General features: G+C 39.4%; 1 protein-coding gene across 2 annotated transcripts in view; it reads right to left on the minus strand.

Moving 5' to 3' along the window:
• Positions 1-20,395, minus strand: part of plce1 (phospholipase C, epsilon 1) — a 119,941-nt gene that overhangs the window by 17,071 nt on the left and 82,475 nt on the right. For both annotated transcript variants that reach the window (XM_034708760.1, XM_034708761.1), the window contains exons 9-31: positions 20,161-20,328; positions 12,727-12,872; positions 12,476-12,623; positions 12,272-12,382; positions 12,059-12,168; positions 11,823-11,939; positions 8,924-9,052; positions 8,707-8,843; positions 8,240-8,346; positions 7,983-8,107; positions 7,731-7,875; positions 7,243-7,407; positions 6,851-6,965; positions 6,519-6,678; positions 6,297-6,419; positions 5,285-5,421; positions 4,936-5,174; positions 4,710-4,771; positions 4,449-4,614; positions 4,209-4,316; positions 3,699-3,815; positions 1,931-2,089; positions 1,429-1,564 (exon numbers count right to left, since the gene is read on the minus strand). In XM_034708760.1, the coding sequence (XP_034564651.1) occupies positions 1,429-1,564; positions 1,931-2,089; positions 3,699-3,815; positions 4,209-4,316; positions 4,449-4,614; positions 4,710-4,771; positions 4,936-5,174; positions 5,285-5,421; positions 6,297-6,419; positions 6,519-6,678; positions 6,851-6,965; positions 7,243-7,407; positions 7,731-7,875; positions 7,983-8,107; positions 8,240-8,346; positions 8,707-8,843; positions 8,924-9,052; positions 11,823-11,939; positions 12,059-12,168; positions 12,272-12,382; positions 12,476-12,623; positions 12,727-12,872; positions 20,161-20,328 (3,130 nt within the window). The remainder of the gene's footprint in view (positions 1-1,428; positions 1,565-1,930; positions 2,090-3,698; positions 3,816-4,208; positions 4,317-4,448; positions 4,615-4,709; positions 4,772-4,935; positions 5,175-5,284; positions 5,422-6,296; positions 6,420-6,518; positions 6,679-6,850; positions 6,966-7,242; positions 7,408-7,730; positions 7,876-7,982; positions 8,108-8,239; positions 8,347-8,706; positions 8,844-8,923; positions 9,053-11,822; positions 11,940-12,058; positions 12,169-12,271; positions 12,383-12,475; positions 12,624-12,726; positions 12,873-20,160; positions 20,329-20,395) is intronic.

Here is a 20,395-nt window from a genome sequence, read left to right on the forward strand (position 1 = left end):
TCTAATAAGTGAACGAATATTCGAGCAGTCGAAAATCATGAGCCATCCCTAATTTTAACTAATCAAGTTTACATTAAAAAAACATTGTATATTAAGCATGTGTCTTAACTTCTATGATGTGAGCGCACATTATTTAATTACTATTCATTTATTACTCTATTTCATTTGAGGTGAGGTTTATAACAGAAGTTATCAGATTTCAATAACATATAAGTTGGAGTTGTAATAGTTGAAGTAATGGCCTTGAATGCTTCCCTTTTAAATGTTCCTCCCGTGTCTCACTCAAGCGCCGGCCAGAGAGCTTTCTGTTTTTACGCCCCCAAGCTGTGGAACTCTTTATTATTTTTTATTATTATTTTAATCATTATTATTTTAATCATTGTTTTAACATATATTTATCTTATTTGATTATTTATCTATCTATTTATTTCTTGTATTCACCTGATCTTGTTAACTCTACCTTAAATTTAACTTTTCTTTCCACTATTACTTATTTCATTTTTTTTACTGAATCATTTTATTTTATTTTTAAGTATTTTATTTATAATCATGCCTTTTATAATTTTACCATTGCTGTTGTTTTCTGTCTCTCTGTTGTTCTGTGAAGCACTTTGGGCTGCATGTTTTTATGTATGAAAGGTGCTATATAAATAAAGTTGAGTTGAGATGTGAGCGATCATTATTTAATTACTATTAATTTATTACTATATTTCATTTGAGGTGAGGTTTATAACAGAAGTCATCAGATTTAAAAAACATATAAGTTGGAGTTGAAATGGTTGAAGTCTGAATATCTTACATGATATCCAGCTACAATACAGCAGCTGACGTTTACAATTAGCAGTAGGCTAGCAGCTTTTTGCAGTATGCAGGCACATACAGGAGTCAGTCTACAGCAACAATGCAGATCACTTGTGCACGTCTCCACACCAGTGTTTCCTCTGTATTTACTCTGCTGTGGTAGACAGCCTCAGTAAGAACATTCACAACAGGAGCCATCATTTCACCTCGAATCTCAGTTGTGAATTAAGATTGAACGTTATGAGACATATTTTAAAGATGCTCTGAAGTTCTCTTCTATGAAGCGTTATCTACCACTGCAAAACAAAAGCAGATGGAAACACTGGCACAAAGAGAGAGCCAGGCATTTACCTTCAAGGCCATACGAGGCAGTGGAGGCTGTGAGGACATCAGCTAAGTAGAAAACAAGCAGGAAAAGAAGGGAGTGAGAATAAAGAGTAAACTCAAAGAAAGACTCAAGTGTTCAAAATTAGAGAGGAAGAATAAAGTCTGGAAAAAAGAGACTGATTGAAGGGTTACAGATCTGGAATCTCGGTCCTTCATCTTTAGTGTCAGGTTTTGCATTTGAAGTTGTTTGAATTACAATGAATTGAAAAGCAAAGCTAGCTGGATTGTTGTCATCCTTACCATCTGAGAGTGACTCGTAGTCATAGTCATACTCGTCTTCTTCTTCCTCCTCTTCCTCATTGGTGTGGTTGCTGGGCGAGGTAACCCCTGGTGACCCATTACTGGCTTGGGCCTGCATGTGGGCCAGTTGATGAGCCTTGGGAAAGGGTTAAAAAATAAGTGAGTGCATGTGTTAAAAAAACATGCAAGGAAAATAAAGATATTCACAAAGATCCAGCTGTCCCTGACGTGTGCTCCGTACCTATCCATTACCTGTAAATGTGCGATCTGTAGACTCTGTAGTGTGTTTATACAGAAGCACTTCCTTTCTGTGTCGTAAACTGTGTGAAATTGTGTTTACGTTCAAGCACATTAGCATCTTTTATTTATGTGTGAAAGCAAAGTGTTGAATATTGAATGAGCTGATGCTACCTGAAAGGCCGTTTAAAGGGAAGCTAAAGTGAAAATATAAATTATGGATTGGTGAATATGTGTGAACAAAGTGCCTGTCTTTCTTTTCAACCTTCTGTTTGAGGATGTCGACGGGCGCCTGGTGAGCTTTGAGCTTCTTGTTCTTGAGGAGGATCCTCCCACGCAGCTGCAGCGGAGACGGCAGGTGAGGGTCATCGCTGAAGTCGCTTTCAAAGAGGAAGCGCGTCACCAGACGTTCCCCAAACACCGTCTGATGAATTTTTAAAGAAAGAAAGAAAAATCAAGAATGAGACACAGACATCAATGTTTGATAATGTGAGCAGACTGTCAAGTGAAAGGAGGAGAGGAGAATCAAAGAGCTTTTATCAACACAAAACAACATTTCAAATAAACAAGCCTGCAGTGACATAAGCTGGCTGGAGGCACGGAGCTGTTTGAACATGAAAGACTTTTCTTTATCAGGCTACACAGAAGAAGACGGTCCCAAGAGAGGAGGGGACGCTAGGAAGTTTTGTTACATAAAAGCAAGATGATATTCCATGATGTGTCTGTGGTGCACAGATATTTCGGGCTTTGAGAAGATGTCTTAAAAAAGAAGAAAGGGAAAGTTGTAGACTTAAGATTAGAAAAGCACGCTGGAGGCTGAGAGTTCAAATGCCAGCAGCAGAAGGAGGATATCTGACCATGGAAAAAGAATGGAGAGAAGTACTACCCTTGCTGAAAAAGTGCTACGAAAGTATCATGGGGAAATTTTATGTGGAAGAGTGCATGTTATGTTTCAAATCTAAGATAATGAATTATCAAAATTGTTCTAACATGTATTACCTGTACAATTTTAGGGAAAAGTCTTTCTATAAAATTTCTAACTTATTTTTATTTCTAACTCATTTTTATTATCTCATTTTTTTTTAATTACCTTGATTTTACATATATTGTATAATTTTTCTATTTTAAATGTTTTAATGTGAAGCTACTAAGCTGCCTCCCATCGTTTTACAACAATAACAATAAAGATCTATTCAATGCTATTCTATTAGGGTCCAGATTTAGAGGCCACCTTAAAATACTTTAATGGCAGTCCTATAGGATGTATGAAATGAGTGTAAAGGAGTGTTATGTACACACAAGTCAACAAAGTTTGTGTCTCTTTTACAACCAAGATCATCAACTCCTCCCTCAGCTCAGGCATCTTCCCCTCAGTTTTTAAGACCTCCATGGTGAAACCTACCCTCAAAAAACCCAACTTAGATCCCTTAGAGTTAAAAAACCACCGTCCCATTTCTAACCTCCCCGTTTTAAGCAAAGTTTCAGAGAAAATTGTTTTTAATCAACTTTTAGTTCACTTAATCAATAATAACATTTTAGAGAAATTCCAATCAGGCTTCAGATCAAACCACAGCACAGAGACTGCCCCCCTCAAAGTTACAAATGACATCAGATTGATTTTAGACGAAAACAATTTGGCAGTACTCATTCTTTTAGACCTCAGTATTGTTTGAATCATTGCTTTAACATATATTTATCTTATTTCATTATTATTTATCTATTTATTTCTTGTATTCACATTGATCTTGTTAATGCTACCTTATTTTTTAACTTTTATTTCCACTATTACTTATTTTATTAATTTTACTGTATTGATTTTATTTTATTTTTAAGTATTTTATTTATAATCCTGCCATTTATAATTTTACCATTGCTGTTGTTTTCTGTCTCTCTGTTATTCTGTGAACCACTTTGGGCTGCATGTTTTTATGTATGAAAGGTGCGATATAAATTAAGTTGAGTTGAGTTGAGTTGAGATTTAATACTATTAAAATCAGGATTAAATTGACAAAACAAAAAAGCAGGTCTCATACCTTGAAGATTTCTGCCATCTTTCGTTGCTGCGGTAAGGAGCAGTGGTTCTCAATGGACAGGATGACGGGCATGTCCGAATTGACAAATGCAGAGCGGTTGACGGCTTCCACCACATCCTGGACGATCATGGGAGAGATTCAGATCTTAGGGATGGTACTTTCAAGCCAAATTACAGTCAATCCATCCCCATTCAAACCCATACTCATTAAATCAACTGAAACAGCCCATAGATGCCACGTCAATTAAGATAATGGCGTTTGAGGGATCTGATTACATGAGATGAAGAAACTTGATGTATGTCTCATTGGTGACAGAATCACATTTGCTTGGTTTGCAGAGCCAACAAATTTTTTGCCAGGACTACTTCAGTCAAAATAAAAACATCATTACAGCATTGCAGCTTTATTGATGTTATGAAACTATTCTGTGTCAGTGCATTTGGTTTGGACACAAACAGCAGGGACAGCCAAGTTTTTTTTGTTGAAGGATACCTAATAAACATTGCTGACCTTAAAGGGAATCTTAGTGGTGAGTGTGTGTCCATGATAAATAACTGGCATGCCATCGTCTCCATCCCAGCAGTCCAACTCGACGCTCCTGCAGCCTTGCAGCAGCACCTGATGAGGAATTATATTCAATCATCAAACATTAAAATACAAACCAGAAGTTAAAGGTCCAAACACACTTTATTATACTGTGTTAAAAGCAAGGCTTAAAAGTGGGCTCAGAAATGTGACCAACTCAGTTACCTGACTATAAAGCTCCACAGAGGACTCTCCTTTGAGCTGATGTCCTGTCAGGTAGGTGTTATGAGAAGATTCGATGTAGTAGTAGGACAGAGGGTACTGCAGCTCCTCTGGGTTTATCTGGGATTCCTCGATGCGAGAAGCAAAGTTCTCCTTGTCCATCAGGAACCTGGTACAGAGAAAGTCATGGAAAGATAAAATATTTTTGTAATGATGCTATAACATTTCTAAAAATAGTTTAAATATATTAATCTTTTACTCTACCTGGCAAAACCTTCAAATGACATCCAACCCATTTGTCTCATGCTCGACGAGGGCTCAAATTTCTGCAGAAATAATAAAAAGTAGGACAAAAAAAACCACTGTAAATGGCTCATCTTTTTTCTCTCATGTCTCAGGTTTCTATCCTTCTCTTTCAGTGCTTTCATTCATAAAAATCACAAATCTATATTAGGCATTTTCTTCTTTTACCTTCCTTTTATTTCCTTACCTGTATAATGCTCAGAATTTCATCATAGCTGAGGTGCTCCCTCTGACAGTTGACCAGGAAGTCGTTCATTTGAGGAATAGCCAATCCCAACACACCTAGAGAAGAGTTTTCCACCCCTGTCCCGTTGGTCACAATACTCGCTGCTGCGATGGCGTCTGAGATCTGCTTCTGGTTGTCAGACATCTGCTGCCTCGTCCGGATGAAAAGGCCGAGATCTGAACCGTTGCGAGTTAATAAGTCTAAAGAGAAGAGGAAGACATTAGGCAAGAAGAGAGGACAATGTACTGCTTGTTTACATGAGTTTGACTGATAACTACATATGATTATGAATGCTACAGTCTGTTTTTACCGAGGTCTGGCTGCAGCCCTGTGTCTTTGTCGTCTATGCTCAGGTTGGTGTAGAGAGGGGCTGAATCTGGACCTGATCGACTACAGGGGACAGCGAAGGTGTCAAACAGCTCCTTCAAGTCCTTCCTGCTTCGAATACTGTGGAGGAAAAAAAACAGAGTGGAATTCAGTCACATTGTAATTTATTTGAAGTTCTTTGAATGATCATAGGTTAAACTTAAAATTGAAACAACAATCAGCGCTCTGTCCAAATGGCTTTATACAAAACATCATGGGTACCATCTTGTAAGAAATAAAAAAAAAATGATCAGGCTGAGTACTGTAGCTAATTTTCCCTGCATTCCTGTGGGGAAGTGTGGAATTTAAAAGGAAACTGGAGTGCAGCGCATGAGGTGAAATGCTGCAATCTAAGAAATGTGGGAGGACTGGGACTGGTATGAGAATAATCCATTACTTATCAAAGCAAAACATTGTTTCCTTTTTTTTGACAGGGGAATTTATTACAGGAGCTAACTATAATAGAGATGGGAATCCTTTGAAAATGTGCCTAGCATTTACTACCCTAAAAAAAAAGGGTAAAAAGCACTGTCTCCCCTGCTGTTGATACAAGCACAATACTTATGTAAGGAGAGGGAGCAAGAAAGTTTTTAATTGAACTTATGTCACTGCTTCAAACCATGATTGAACAATTGTGGGATGAAAAATATACTTATTTATTTATAAACTGGTACAAACAGGTAAGGACACTGTAGCTGTTAGCTAGGAGGCTTAAGGCCCATCTTTACTGCTTCTTGTTAGGTTAACTGAAAGTTTGTTTGAGTCAGCATTTCCAATATGGCGACCACCATCGACCGGCTTCAAAACTCTGCTTCAGAAACAAATGGGTGACGTCACTAAGACTACGTCCATGTTTTATACAGTCTGGGGTTTTACTCAACTGTTTCTTTAGTGAATCAAAAATGTGAACAAAAAAAACCAAAAGTGAAATAGGCAGAGAAATTCTCTGTTGATACCTGAATGACTTGAAGAGCTCCACAAACTCAATAAAGCTCATCGTGCTGTCTGATATCATCAGATTCTGGAAGCTTTTGAAACAGCCTTTGCCTCGACCATGCCATGACCTGCTGTTCCAAGACCTGCAAGACACAAAGTGAAGGGAGAGAGTATATACATCTGAGTGATACAAGAAAGGTCAAAAAGTCAACTCCAGTCTTTGTAAATAGAACAGGGCTTACCCTGGCTGTGACTTTGTGTTTCCAGAGAGAATCGGAGAGGATTGCGGGCGGGTCTGGTTGGACCCTGCCATGCTGGAGGAGGAGGAGGAGGAGGAAGAAGAGGCTAGCAATCCAGAGCTTTTGTTGGATGAGAGGGAGAAGGGGCCAGGGAAGCTGTCGTCTGTGGAGGCAAAGAAAAGGGATGGTGAACAACAACAAAACATAGGAAAGTACCTTCTAAATTCTAAATATCATGCAAGGACAGCTGATGTCTTTTAGGTTAAACCCTAATTTGGCAAACATGTACAGATTCATTTTTTTGACTGGATTTGTACAACTTATTAAAGGGTAACCTGGATCGTCTTGGTCAATGCTGTCAGACTCTGGCCCATTCCGGTACAGTCCCTCCTTACAGCTCCGTGTTTTTCTAGAAACCATCTCGTCATCTGTTGCATCCCCACTGTCTCCCTGTGAGATTTTTACACACATATGCAGGATAGTATAAGAGACCAGATCATATCAAATTGTAGATCAAGACTGAACTGTAAATGTTCCAGAGACATGCCACAAGTAGAGTTTAATGTAATGTTTAACCATCTTTTTTATAACGTTTTTATACTCAGAGGAAAAACACAAAACACAAAACACTGAAAGTTCTGAAGGTTGATCACAACTCAAATCAGTGACATAATAGTCTGAATGAAATATTTTATGTAATTATAATGAAACTGTTACACCTACTGACCCTGACAAGGACCTTCTTTTTCCTCTTGACCTTATCATTGATGCTCAGAGGGCTGCTTTTCTGGGCTGCAGATTTCTCCATTCCACCTATACCCATGTTCCACCTCCGCCCACCAAACAGCTCAATGGCATGGGCCAGCGTAGGGCCCTCGTACCTGCCATCCTCCTATCAGAGACAAACAAGCAGACGCATTTACACTGTTAATGTCTTTATCTGTTTGATGCATCCATCCAGGAAATGAAACTACTCAAGGATTATTTCAAATCCAGCTATCGTCATTCTTCCTCTTGCTAGTTTGAAGTTTAGGCTGTATTACCAAGGAGAAAGAGTGCCTTCACTTAACAAATGATTTAGGGACATGTGAAAGTTAGGATTTTCACATTTAGAAAACAATAGAGAAAAACATAAAAGCATATTTTTTACAAAAGCGAAAAAATAATCTTGATGAAAGTAAGCCACAAATACAGGACCAAGGAGAATAAGTTTACCTGATACAAGCTAACATACTGCCTCCTCAGCCACTGCAGCCTCTGGTCAGGAAACTTCTTTAATTTCCTGGTTGCATCCACTAACTCTGACAGGCCCTTGTGCAGCATTCGTGCAGTGTGGTTCGGGGCCACAAAGTGCAGGAGTCTAATGTCAGAAGTTGGGAGATAATTCACAATGTTTATTAACAGCAACGCTATTTTTTGGATGGTGGTTTTCAAAACAGAGTGCTTCTGAAAGTTAGTGGTACAAACCTGTTGTCTGTTGTACCGAGACCGTAGAGGAGGCTAAGACCGTTTTCCTCCACTGTCATCTGGCTCAGCTTGTTTTGCAAATTCACGGCGTGAACATCCACTCCCTGATGACCTAGGAACACAGCCTGCAGAATTGAAAATATGAGTTCAAACTTACATATGACCATTACTGCTTTTTCAGCACAAAGCTGGCTTCTTATTGGGCAAGATAAATTATTTTTAGAACAGAAATCAGGTCACATCATCCTGTAACACACCTTTACTATTCCCAAGTCCAGAAGGCCCTCAGTCAGCCCTGCCACGACAGCATGTCCTAACCCTATAGGTGCCTCTGTGGGAGACACTCCTCCACTCTGAGGCTTACCTGCAATAAATGCACACATTTACAACATGTGTGAAAAGCAGTAAAGCGGTAGGAAATTGACATCACTTTTGAAACCAGTTTACAATGTGTGTGTAAAAAAATACATAAACATTTTTACAACATGTTTAGAGCATAAAAGTAACTCAGGATATGTGATTTTTTATATCATAGATGCTTGTTTTCCATTGTGTTTAAAGAGTAATAACTGTGCCTCGTCTTTATGGGGTACAAAAATTTAGAAATGTAGCTTCTTTTAGTAGAGTTGTGTATCTTAAGTTTCCAGTAGAAGAGATACCTTTGTGTTTTAAGTTATATGCTGTAAAGGTGTGTTTAATGTCTCCCTCTGTAATAATAATTTACCCCAGGTGATTGTGGTGTTGTCAGGTTGCAGTCGCAGCAGGCAGCGAGCTGTGAGGTGGCTGTCCTGGTCGTAGTGAATCACTGTGGCTCCCTGCAGCAGAAACTGGTGAACATCTGGCTGTAGTGACAACACGTACCTTGTAAAAGAAAACACAGTAAGCGTTAATTGTCTGTCTGTCGAGCCATATGCATGTAAGTTTATTTGTGTATGTCTTACCAGGGAATGAGCTCAGTGCCGTGGCTGAAAGCTCTGTGCGTCTCCTCAGTTCCCTGAAACTCCACCTCCTTCACTAAAGACTCAGACGATAAGTCACCCTCGGAATCAGACAAGTCCCCCACCATGAATCTGAATGTGGACAGAAAGTGAAGAGAGAATGTTGAATTTAAAACATCAAATTTAATGATTCACTGGAATCTGCAAATGAATCTGTCTCTGAATTAAATTCAAACTATTACTAATGGGTGAAGTTATTTTGAAAATGCGTTTTGATCCAGTGAAAATGAGAAATGATCAGCATCTACGGTTAAACAGACCAAAAATATACTCTCTACTGTAGTGCACTGGATGAACATGCAACAAACTGCATCATGCATTTGTCCTTGCACATTCATTGCTATGAAACAAGCTTATACTGAAACAAACTATAAACCAAAAACTTGATGACATTCAAACTCCTAAACTCCTCCAACCACTTACAGGACACGGTTTGATTCTTGCGCTGTCCTAAATGAATGTGAACTAGAAAAGGAGAGAAAAGGGGAAAAGAAGGCTGAGATGAATAAAGAGGAGACAGAGAGGTTTCCGCACAACTTCTCAGAGGGATGCAGATAAATAGCAGAAAAGAAGATGCCAGTGGGAAAGATCAGGAACACAGAGAAGAATTCCTAAACCTCTTTGAGTAAGAAAAATAATATTTATCTGCATTCCAGTGCAGAGTTTTCATCCTGAGCTTTCACATGGACATAACCTCAGAGAAAACTGTCTAGAAACACAGAGACGATCATCCAGGTTTCCTTAACACAAACACCACAGGCCATGCTTGGAATAAATTAAGTTTTCTGTGTCCAAGTTACCTGCCAGCAGCATGCTGAAAAGTACCAGAGCTCTGTTCCTTCCTGCCCTAACAGGAAGCTAACCTGTTATCTTTTTTCTCTGTGACACCAGCGTTTATGGTAACATCAACTCATCACAATAACAATCTGCAAATGTGTTCCTGCATAAAGCCATTATCTTGTACCGGTGTTTATGAAAGACAACCTGTGCTGTGACAGAACACTGAACTGACACGAAACAATATCTGTGCAGTCAGAGTGAGATATGAAGATTCCTCTGCAGATCTTTCTTTGTGTGCAGACTATATATTATATCTGTGAAAGCTAACATAACTGTTCATGTTATTAAAAGCTTTCTTCAACAGAGTTTTTATCTGATTTATTATCATTCTTTTTATTTCAAGAGGAAGCATTTTCATAACTCTCTTTTTACTAGAGCACAAAAAGAGCATAAACATATTGTTATAGTGGTAAGAGATTAGCCATTCCAATATTTAGAGTAAAGTCTGTTATAGAGGAAAAACTCAATTTTCATTTGTGAGTCATTGTATGTGCATGAAAAGGGAAAATAAAAAATAAATTTTGGAAACTGACCTTTTGCTGGAAAGGAAGCCCTGCCTTACAACTTTAAGTCTACTACACATAAGAAAGCACCGGAAAGACTTTAAGTAGAAGGAGGCTTGAAAAGGCCTTCATTAAGTAGTAGTAAAACAATAAAATGTGTATTATATCCATACTAGGGCTGTGTTAACACATTCATTTTGTTGCATTTAAAGTCAGATATGAATGTGTAATTTTTTTTCAAAGCTTGTTATTTTGTCCCTTTCAGCACACCGTAGTAAAGCTGCTGCAGTGTCTTCCTGCTTCCTGCTGCCTGAGTGATGAAATATCATGACACCACTGCACTTTTGAATGGCACATTTTCCTTCAAATAACTTCCAGACAGCTCAGTTGAGAAGTCAAAAGTAATATATTCTTAATGTTACATGAATTAAAAATATCAATGAAGTACTACGAGTTTGAGCTACCGTCTATGAGCTAGGCATACAGGTGCAGCTAATCAGACTGGTGCAACCAAATCACAAGAGCCGGCAGAGCACTATTTTGGAGTGTGTGAATTGCCACAGACCAGAAAATGAAACTTGATCAAAGAAGTTTACTATAGCGCTTCCTGAATGGGTGGCAACTGACAGCAGACAAGTTAACTTAGTCGAAGACTCGGGTCTAAGGATGCTCTCTTCTTGAAATGCATAATCAGGGAATTTTAAACATGCAACAACTAAAAATGTAATCAATTGCAATTAACTATTGAAATTCAGTTTAAAATCACTATTTAGGGTGGGGACTTGGCCTAATGGATAAGCTGCTCGCCCATGAAGCGGTTGGCCTGGGTTCAAATCCAGCCTGCGGCCTCCTTCCCGCATGTCCCTCCCCTACTCTCTCCCAGTTTCCTACTCTATCCAGTCCTTTCCTCTGTAACAAAGATGCAAAAGCCCAAATAATATAACTTAAAAAAAAAAAAAAAAAAAATAAATCACTATTTAAAAAATGTATTGTTAGACTGCCCACATTCATTCACAGATTTATTTAAATCATTTATATATATAAAACCTTTAAAATCTTTGAAAACAATGGATAGAATTGTTTAAGTGTCATTAAAATGATAAAATAACATAACAGTCTAAATAAAATACTAAAAAAAATTAAAAGGGGAAACATCTGCAGTATGCACAATGATTTACGATGTTCCATATTCTTGGCGGCCGAGTCAAATGCTGTGAGCCATCTGAAACTGTCCTGTGTCTCATTAGCTTGTTCATAACTTACGCAACACCCCCCTCTCACACACACACACACACACTCAGAGATCATCCTTCAGTTGACTGGGTTCATGACACTGTGACAGGAAACATTCTCCCCTTCACTGTATCATTTAACCAGACACTCATTTTTAAAGAGATCCAGAGCTGCACTTTGGTACCAGGTGCTGCAAACTTGTCTGTCAAAATTTAAGAAAGTATATGTGAAATAAAATAATGATGGGGGAAAAAAATGGTGCGTACTGATTGCGACAGCGGTCCCTGAATGAGTTGTTTCGGGATGATAAGGAAGGGCCAGTAGAGGAGGGGCTGGTAGACGTATCATCGGGATCCTCTGCCTCCAAACTACGATTACAAGATCTGAGGAGCAACAAGAGTGGAAGACAATCTGAGATCAAGCAGAATGGTGTATAGAGGAACAGTGACAGCTCAAGCGGACTCAGAGAGCAGAAAATACGAGAGATCAGCTTGGCTTGTACCTGATAATCTGGAGGATGTTGCTGACAGTAGCTTCTTTTTCAGGGACATGTAAACCGTCTGAACCAGAGCGCGACATAAAGTTGTGCTGGCCGCTGTAGTCAGACACAAACTAGAGAGAGAAAGAAAACACAAAGCAGGATGATGTCTGAGTCTCATGGCTTTGCTCAGATATATTGGATGATTTTATTTCAGCTTATGGTTGTTTACTCTACCTCTATTGAGTCCTCTGTGTTATCTAGAGGGGGTTTGAGACTGATGATGCTTGCTGTCCCATCCAGTGCGTCACTGAGCTCCTTCAGAAAAACCCCACAGAATGGTACCACCTGTCAGACAGTGAAAAAACATCCCATTATGGCTCTAACTGTGATATGATTTGATTCATTAACTCCATACAACGTGAATAAACAGCATACGACCTTGCATCCTGGGATATTGAGTGCTCTTGTCACCACCTTCTTGTACTCAGCAGAAGACTCGTGCTGAGCCATGGCGTCCTTTAGGCTTCTCATGGTCTCAATGTCAGACTGGTCCATAAACTGCCACATCTTCAGCACCTTGCGAGACCTGGAGAGGAAAAAAACTAAATGTCAGCTGGTAAAAAGGGCAACTTTTGTACATCTGTATATGCAGTATGTGAGTGTGTTGTTGTCTGTGTGTGCCTTAACACCTCAGTCCAGCCAGGAACTCCATGACACCGTTGTAGTTTCCCATGTTCCAACAGCATTTGGCGACATGGACCAGGTAGGAGAAAACTTCCCTCTTCTCCTCCATGGATCCTGCGGTCAGGATCAGCCACGTCACCCACGAACTCACCTGTGGAAACAGAGTTAGGCTGAGTAACGACACGTGTATCCATCAGTAAGTCATATTTATTAATTTGTTCAGAATCATCTGCTTACAAAAATCTAATTTGTACAAATTAAGACAGCAAAATGAAAATCTATCTTTAAAGCTCCTGTAGGTTGAGGCAGATGGTTGACTAACATGAGTCTGGTTCTGCTCGAGGTTTCTGCCTGTTCAAAGGAAGTCTGTCCTTGCCGCTATAACTTGCTAAATGCTGCAAAAATCATAGTGGATTAAGATGAGATAAGACTGGGTCTTATTCTGTCTTGATGTTGGGTCTAAGATAAAGGATGGTCTAGACCTGCTGTTTGTAAAGCGCCTTGAGATAACATTTGTTGTGATTTAGCACAGTATAAATAAAGAATGATTGATTGATTGATGGTTTTAACTGCATGGTATAACTCGCTTCGTCTGTGCCTACTTGACCCAACTGGTTTTTAAGCAGTAAAAGTGCTTCAAGTATCCACTTCACTGTTAGATAACTTGTTTGTTTTCATAGAGTCATTAGTATTACTTACAGTTTGTTCATAACCAGTGAAAAAAACCCTTATAGGAGCTTCAAATAAGCACTCAAAAATGTGTTCTCTTGAGAACGATATCTTGTATAAACCTGGGTAGTTATGCAGCATGCTGCCCCCAGCTACATGAAATATTTTAATAGGGGACTTTTCTGATTGGACAGTCCATATGAGGATTGACTCAATGCACCATATCACAGGATGGCATTTAAGTGTTTAAGTGTGTAAAAACACAATTGAAGTGTTAAAATCCAGTGAACAGTAGTCGAGGTCCACAGCCAAGCCAAGCCAAGCCGAGAGAAAGTCAGATGACACTCTGTGTTGCGTGTGGTCCTAGTCGTGCTAATGGCATGCTTGAGTCTCAAGTGGTGATGTATGCACAGGACCATGCCAGCTGGCCACATGCACACATACACACACAGAAGAAAGAATGAGATCAGATATCTATCAGCTGCACTCTGTCTCTGCGCCGGCTGCCCTCAAGTACTCACCAAAGACACGGAAGAAAAAGATATGTATCAGGGTCAGCTTCCTTTCATATTCTCTGCAACTGACACACAGAAACTAACACACACACAATACTGATGTCAATGGGACCACTCTGTAGTGCATATGTGTATCTATGCACACATAAGAACCCCCACAGACACTCCCTAACCCCCTTGCAGGCGGAAAACATCCCCTAGGCCCAGAGATCTATTACTGGGTTATGTAAGGATCTGTAAGCCCACCACAGACTTCACAAGGCCTAAATAAAGCCACAGAAACACACACGCACACACACAAACAGGTAGAGATTTGTTCGAGGTTGTTTTCTTTCCAACACGGCCTGATAAAACTCTGTTACAATGTGTTTTTCTCTCTCCACCCATTTTTCTGATCTTGAAGCAAGCAAGCACAGAAATCATTCAAAGAACATGCAATCACCCCTACCCTCCCCATGTGCAGAATATGGACCCTTACATACCTACACAAGGTATGAGGACATAGATACTCACATATCAACCTCAGGCACATACTGTATAAACAAGTGAACACACTGTATACACAGACATCTTAGATAAGAGCCTCTACATACACAGATCTTACCTCATAAACATATATCCTACAGTCGGTGACAAAAAGCTACATTTTATTTGTCAGACTCAACAAACCATAACACTATAACCGTGAGTGAGTTTGGAGTTTTGACAAGCAGCTTTTTGAAGTCTCAGAGCTTCTCCCTATCTAATATGAGTGAGAGAAAGCAAACCATTTTATGCATTCCTGGGTGATAGAAGCATGAGCATGAAAGGGGCTCAGGGTGGGGAAGGTTACTGTGAAAATGTAATCCATCTCAGGCTGTCTCCTCTGAACTGTTCTCAATAACGTGACGTCTCTATTTACTTCCTAGAGATTATTCTCCTTTAAATCAAAAATGTTTTATGCTGTTGAATTTACTTACTTATTCTTGACAGTTCAAAAAGCAAAAAACTTTTGCAGTTGAGAAAACTTCCTCACCACAAGGTCCATTTAGAGTGTGTTGAAGCTTCTTTCTATCAGCAGCCGCATGGTTCGTTTGAACCTTTATTCTTCCTGAGCACCGTCAGAGCACAATCTAAAGACTGTTTAAATGGCATCAATTGGTTTCTGAAGGAGCATGATGGAGCCCATGACATGATGGTTGCCATATTGGAAATGATGACTCTGGCTGTTTTCAAAACGGCCTGCTACATACTACCTACTAACCATGCTGCTTTTGAATTTAGTCTGTAGTATGACTGTTCTGTTTGATCTGTGTTGCAGATCGACATCTGGGCCAGACGTCACTGAATTTCCGGTTTCGGAATGTGGAAGTAAACAACGGCCAAGCTGATAGAGAAACTGCATTTTTTAAAAGACAGCAAATATGGTAAACCACCTTGATGAAGTAGTCGCATCATTAAGTATCATCATCATCTAGCTATGTAGTAGAGTGATAAAATAACAAGTTGACTTAAAATTAAACCCATCAGTTCTTGTTTTAACAGAGAATGAAGGTCAGAGGCTTCTCACTCTCCTATTTTGCTGTCTCTTTAACAAAAAATATTATATATATTGATAACAGTAATAAACCTTTCTGCCTACATTTAATATCAAAATACAGACTTGTTTTTTTATTCTTAATATGCCCCTTCATTCTCCAAACACTGTGCCATTATATTAATCTGCCTTATCTATGTGTTGCAGACTGGTTGTAATTAGGTAGATAGCTTTTTAATTAGCTGAATTATTTAATCACCGGCAGAGATTGTTTTCTCACTTGTGGCTCTTGTCAGACAGATCAGATACAGTGCCTCACCTCCTGGAGCTGTTTCTAGAAAAATCTACTGTACATGGCATCCTGACAAACAACCCTGCTAACCTACAGTCTCTTATCTGGTCCTCCCCTGCTCTGTGCGTGCTAGGATGTACGCGCCCAAGTGAAAATCTGCTATCAGTCACTTGTACTCAGCAGCTGGGTTGAGTTACAGTCACCATCCAAACCCCGCTGACGGTCTGCAAAGAGGCTTTCTGAATCGGCCACAGATCAAGGCGGTGTAGAGTTGGCATCTCTTCTGATATTCCAGAAAGCAAAAGTGTGTACTCAGTGTTGTGTGCAAAAGATAACACACAGGTTATGAAGGCATGCTAAATATAGAGAGATTGTAACGACACATGAGAGCAAAAGAAGGGAAGTAAGAGACAAGGGCGGACAGGAGATGTACAAAAAGCGTATTTAAAATAGCATACGTGTGTTTAATGATCGTTTGATCCCCCTTTGATGTTTGCATGTCGTCTGTCTGTCTCCATCCATGCCTGTGTTATTAGTCCCACTATGAGGGTCACATTCTCCTTGTTACATGAATTACATAATGCAGGATGACAGAACTATTACAAACTCGACACAAGAGCACACACTGTACTCGTCCTGTCAAAGCTAAATACTCCAGACAGACTCAAAGAGGCCCAAACTGCTCAGCGTTTCCTTTCTCCCAATACTCTCTTTATGTGGCGTTCTCTTAAACTGCATAATCATTTACTCCCATACAAGGCTAGAAAATGAACAAGGTCAAAATCATTTGATTTGAATTTATAAAAGGTTGTTTATACTGTGTGAGAAAAAGTGAAGATAAATCTCCAAACGGTGGATCTCATCCTGTTAGACGTTAACCAGAGCAACTTCAACCACATATTACTCACTGACTTCCCCCTTCTAACATTTTTATTTTAACACAGCTCTCAATAAAACATATTTTTACTCTTCACAACATTACTGAAATACTTTTTAAAAAATTGAGTGCCAATGTGCCTGCTGTGTAAAGTAGACAATAATAACAATATCCTCTGCTACTTAACCCTCCTGTTATGTTGCGGGTCAAATTGACCCTTTTAAAAGTCTATTTTAGGCAATATATGTTTTCTAAACCAGCTAAATGCAGCACAAAAATCTGGGCAGCATGTGACAGAAGAGGTGTTGTGTTAATTTATCAAAATCACCTCATAAAAAAATGATAATTCAAAATATAAAATAAAATAAACAAAAATCTATGTCATGTAAAACTATTGTATTTATATTTAGGGCTTTCCAATGTACATAAAAAAAAGTTTTAACATGAATTTTGATGAAAAACAAGTGAGTTATCCTCATTGAACCATGATCTGTGAGAATTAAAGAACACCAATGGACTAAATCTTAATTTAAATGGTCAGTAATGGAGTTAGTGATAAGATTATGAAAAATGTTCGTTGGGATTTTTGGGGGGTTTTGACACTTTTGGATAATTGAATATGTCCGGGTCAAATGGACCCAGGAACATTATTGCTGTTCCAGAGAAACGAACATAAGAGGGTTAAAGAAACCAGAATTGGGGCGTGGATTTGGCCCAATGGTTAAATTGCGCGCCCATATAGTGGGCGGCCCGGGTTCGATTCCAGCCTGCGACCCTTTCCCCCATTCCCCGACTCTCTCCAAGTTTCCTGCTCTCTCCACTGTGCTCTCCTCTCTGAATAAAGGTGAAAGCCCCAAAAATATAATTGATAAAAAAAAGACACTAGTATCTCCATATGTCTAAACAACAGGGACATGTTTGCTTCCTTGTGAGGCTGTGATGTGCTGTTGGGATTTTATAGTAGCGGTATCTTGTTCATTTAGAAAAACAGAGCTGCTTTTTTTTTATCACTCAGAAAAAACTGTCCTTGTAATTTGGAGTTAATTGTGTCATTAATTTAGAAAAACAGAGCAGAATACTGTTTTATGTGAATGCAATATGCGTTATTACATTTCGGACAAAAATACAAATACACTTTTCTATTTTTTTTTTTTTACAAAAATCAAACAAAAAGATGAAGATTGATATTTTTTTGGCACTGGTCGACTAGCGGTTTAAGCATGCCCCATATAAAGAGGCTTTATAGTCCTCGTTGCAGAGGTGGCAGGTTCGACTCATGGCAGCAAACATTTGGTACATGTCTTCCCCCACTCTCTACTCCCCAAGTTTCCTGTCTCTCTTCAGCTGCTCTGTCAAAAAAAGGCGAAAATGCCCAAAAAATCTAACTTAAAAAAAAAAAAGATGCATCATTTTGTTTGTTTTTTTAAATCTTGAAGTAACATGGTTTCAACATTTTGGCACATTATTACTGGTTTCAATGAACTTATCATTAAGACTGACCAACTTTCTCAGCCTGTCTTGTAGCAGTGCTGCCAAATTTTTGAATTCTTTGATAAAGAAAAGAAACCTGCCTGGAATTTGCCAAGAGAAGAGGAATTGAAAGCTAATTCACATTATTTCAAGCTCTTTTTACACATTTCTTACTGAGATAATTAACATAGCCCAGCTTCAGTATATGAGGAAAAGCCAAGGAAAACTGCTCCACACTGCTGTGAACGAAAAAAGCTAAGACCGAAAACTCAAACTGATCTTCACAGACTGTGGAAATGTGAAGCCACCTCAGATCTTCATCAGCGTCTGCTCTCTTGTCCTTTGACTCCTGCTCCATTGTGCCCGTATATGGCTACGATGCACATTTGAGAAACAACTTTATGTGTCTCTCTTGTGTCTCGCTGGCTTAAATGAAAACCAGCTGATGTGAAAGGCATGCAACTTAAAGATGACATCATCGCTCTCTATCAATCTCCCCCTCTCTCACTTTCTCTTTCGGTGCATTTCGGAGTCGTGATTGTTTATTCTCGAAGTCACTCATCAGGAGAGACACCACGCCTGGAGAGAAACTTAAGCCAACTTATATCAATGTGTGTGTGTGTGCTCAGTGTTTTAAAGTTGGACTGAAAATGCAAAAAGGAAAACCCAGCTGAAGGAAAACACAATTACTGCTTTGAATTCCAACCTTTCATAATCATGTCAAATTGAAAAGATGATTTTTTTCACTGTCTCTGATGATGTCATACAGGGCAGGTGTCACCCTCATCCAATCAAGAGGAGCCCCGCTTTACATCAGTATGTTTCAGTAGTTAAGTTCCCTCTTTCAACATGAAGGCCATCTTTTACTGAGTTGTCTGAAAAAGTTATTCAGGCTATTCAGGAGTCAAACCATTAAATTTCTCTGCATAGTTTGCTGATTGGTATCAGAGCCTCTCAAGCGATCTCATCCTGAGTTCAATCATGCTGTAAAAGTGAGAGTGTGAGATGTAGACTGACTGTGCAAGGACACAGTGATGACGCACAGTCAGTTCCCTCTGCCTCTCTTTTATTCGATATTTTTATTTAACAACTTATGTTCAAGTTCTGCCAGAATTTTCTGAACTTTTATCTCAATATTTAAAGGTGACAGATGCTCTTTTTCATCAAAATATATTGGTCTAAGAGGTTCCCAAAACATGTCTTTAAAGTTTATTGCTCAAAAAAACACTTTGAAATCAGATTTTGGCATGCCTGTAAACCCCTCTTTTTCATCCCTGCTCAGAACAGGCTGTTTTCTGTGTCTGTGCCTTTAAATGAGAATGAACTCTCTGACCACGCTCCCTCAGGAAGTGGATGTGGCCTCCGCTCTCCGGCACATTGATCAAATGTTTACATGTTGGCTGAATATACACGGCTGTTACACCTGCGTTACTTCAACCCTCTGAATTGGATCAAGAATCTGATCCTGACGGAGAGGCGCCTGCAGCAGGACCTTTCTGAACGATTGGTCACAGATTTAGTGTTTCTTGTTGTTTTATTTGTCAGTATGTCGACGTGTGTCTTGCTACACAGCTACGAACATGTAGCTATGTGGCTATGCTAACTAGGGCTAGCACTTTTCCATGAAAAATAAAAATCATCCACTAGATCTTCAAATCTGCAGACGTGGGGAGTAAAACCGACCTTTGTGTTTAATGAGACAGCCTACAACTAGCATGCCTCCCTCCTAAGCTCCTTGTTAGCACACGTGTGCAGGTAATGAAAAACAGAGGAAGAGGTGAGTTGTATTTTATACAGTCTATGGGCTGAACAAGCTCCGAGCTCTGACTTCCGTTACAGACCGGATGTCGTTATGTCGTAAGAAAAACACTGAAAACTGAAACGGCTCGTTTCAGCACACATTTAAAGAAATGTGGAGAAATCAGAACAGAGGCAGAATGGATTTTTTTTCATTTTCGGAGAGTTTATAGACATGCCAGGGACACATATTTCAGGTAGAGAACCATTAAAAAGTCGATTGTGCATGATATGCGACCATAAAATGAACACGAACATTTTTCCCATTGCAAACTTGTTTTTGATGTAAAACAGTATCCTCACCTCATTGAATCGTGCCACCAAGTCCTCCACAGCGTTGCTTTGCTGAGCACTCTGGGTAGGCATGGCCGGCACTGACAGCGAGGCCTTGAGGTTTGGGTGACGTTTGCTTTGACACTCGGGGCTGCCCAGATCTCGAGAGAGGAAACAGAGGTAGTCCAAAGGAAAGACCTGCAGACAGACACGGTGTGGAAGGAACAAACAAGTTAAATGTCTAACTGCTTCTTTTGACCTTCGA

The sequence above is a fragment of the Notolabrus celidotus genome, chromosome 18 (assembly GCF_009762535.1).
Source record: "Notolabrus celidotus isolate fNotCel1 chromosome 18, fNotCel1.pri, whole genome shotgun sequence".
Taxonomy (NCBI): Eukaryota; Metazoa; Chordata; class Actinopteri; order Labriformes; family Labridae; genus Notolabrus; species Notolabrus celidotus.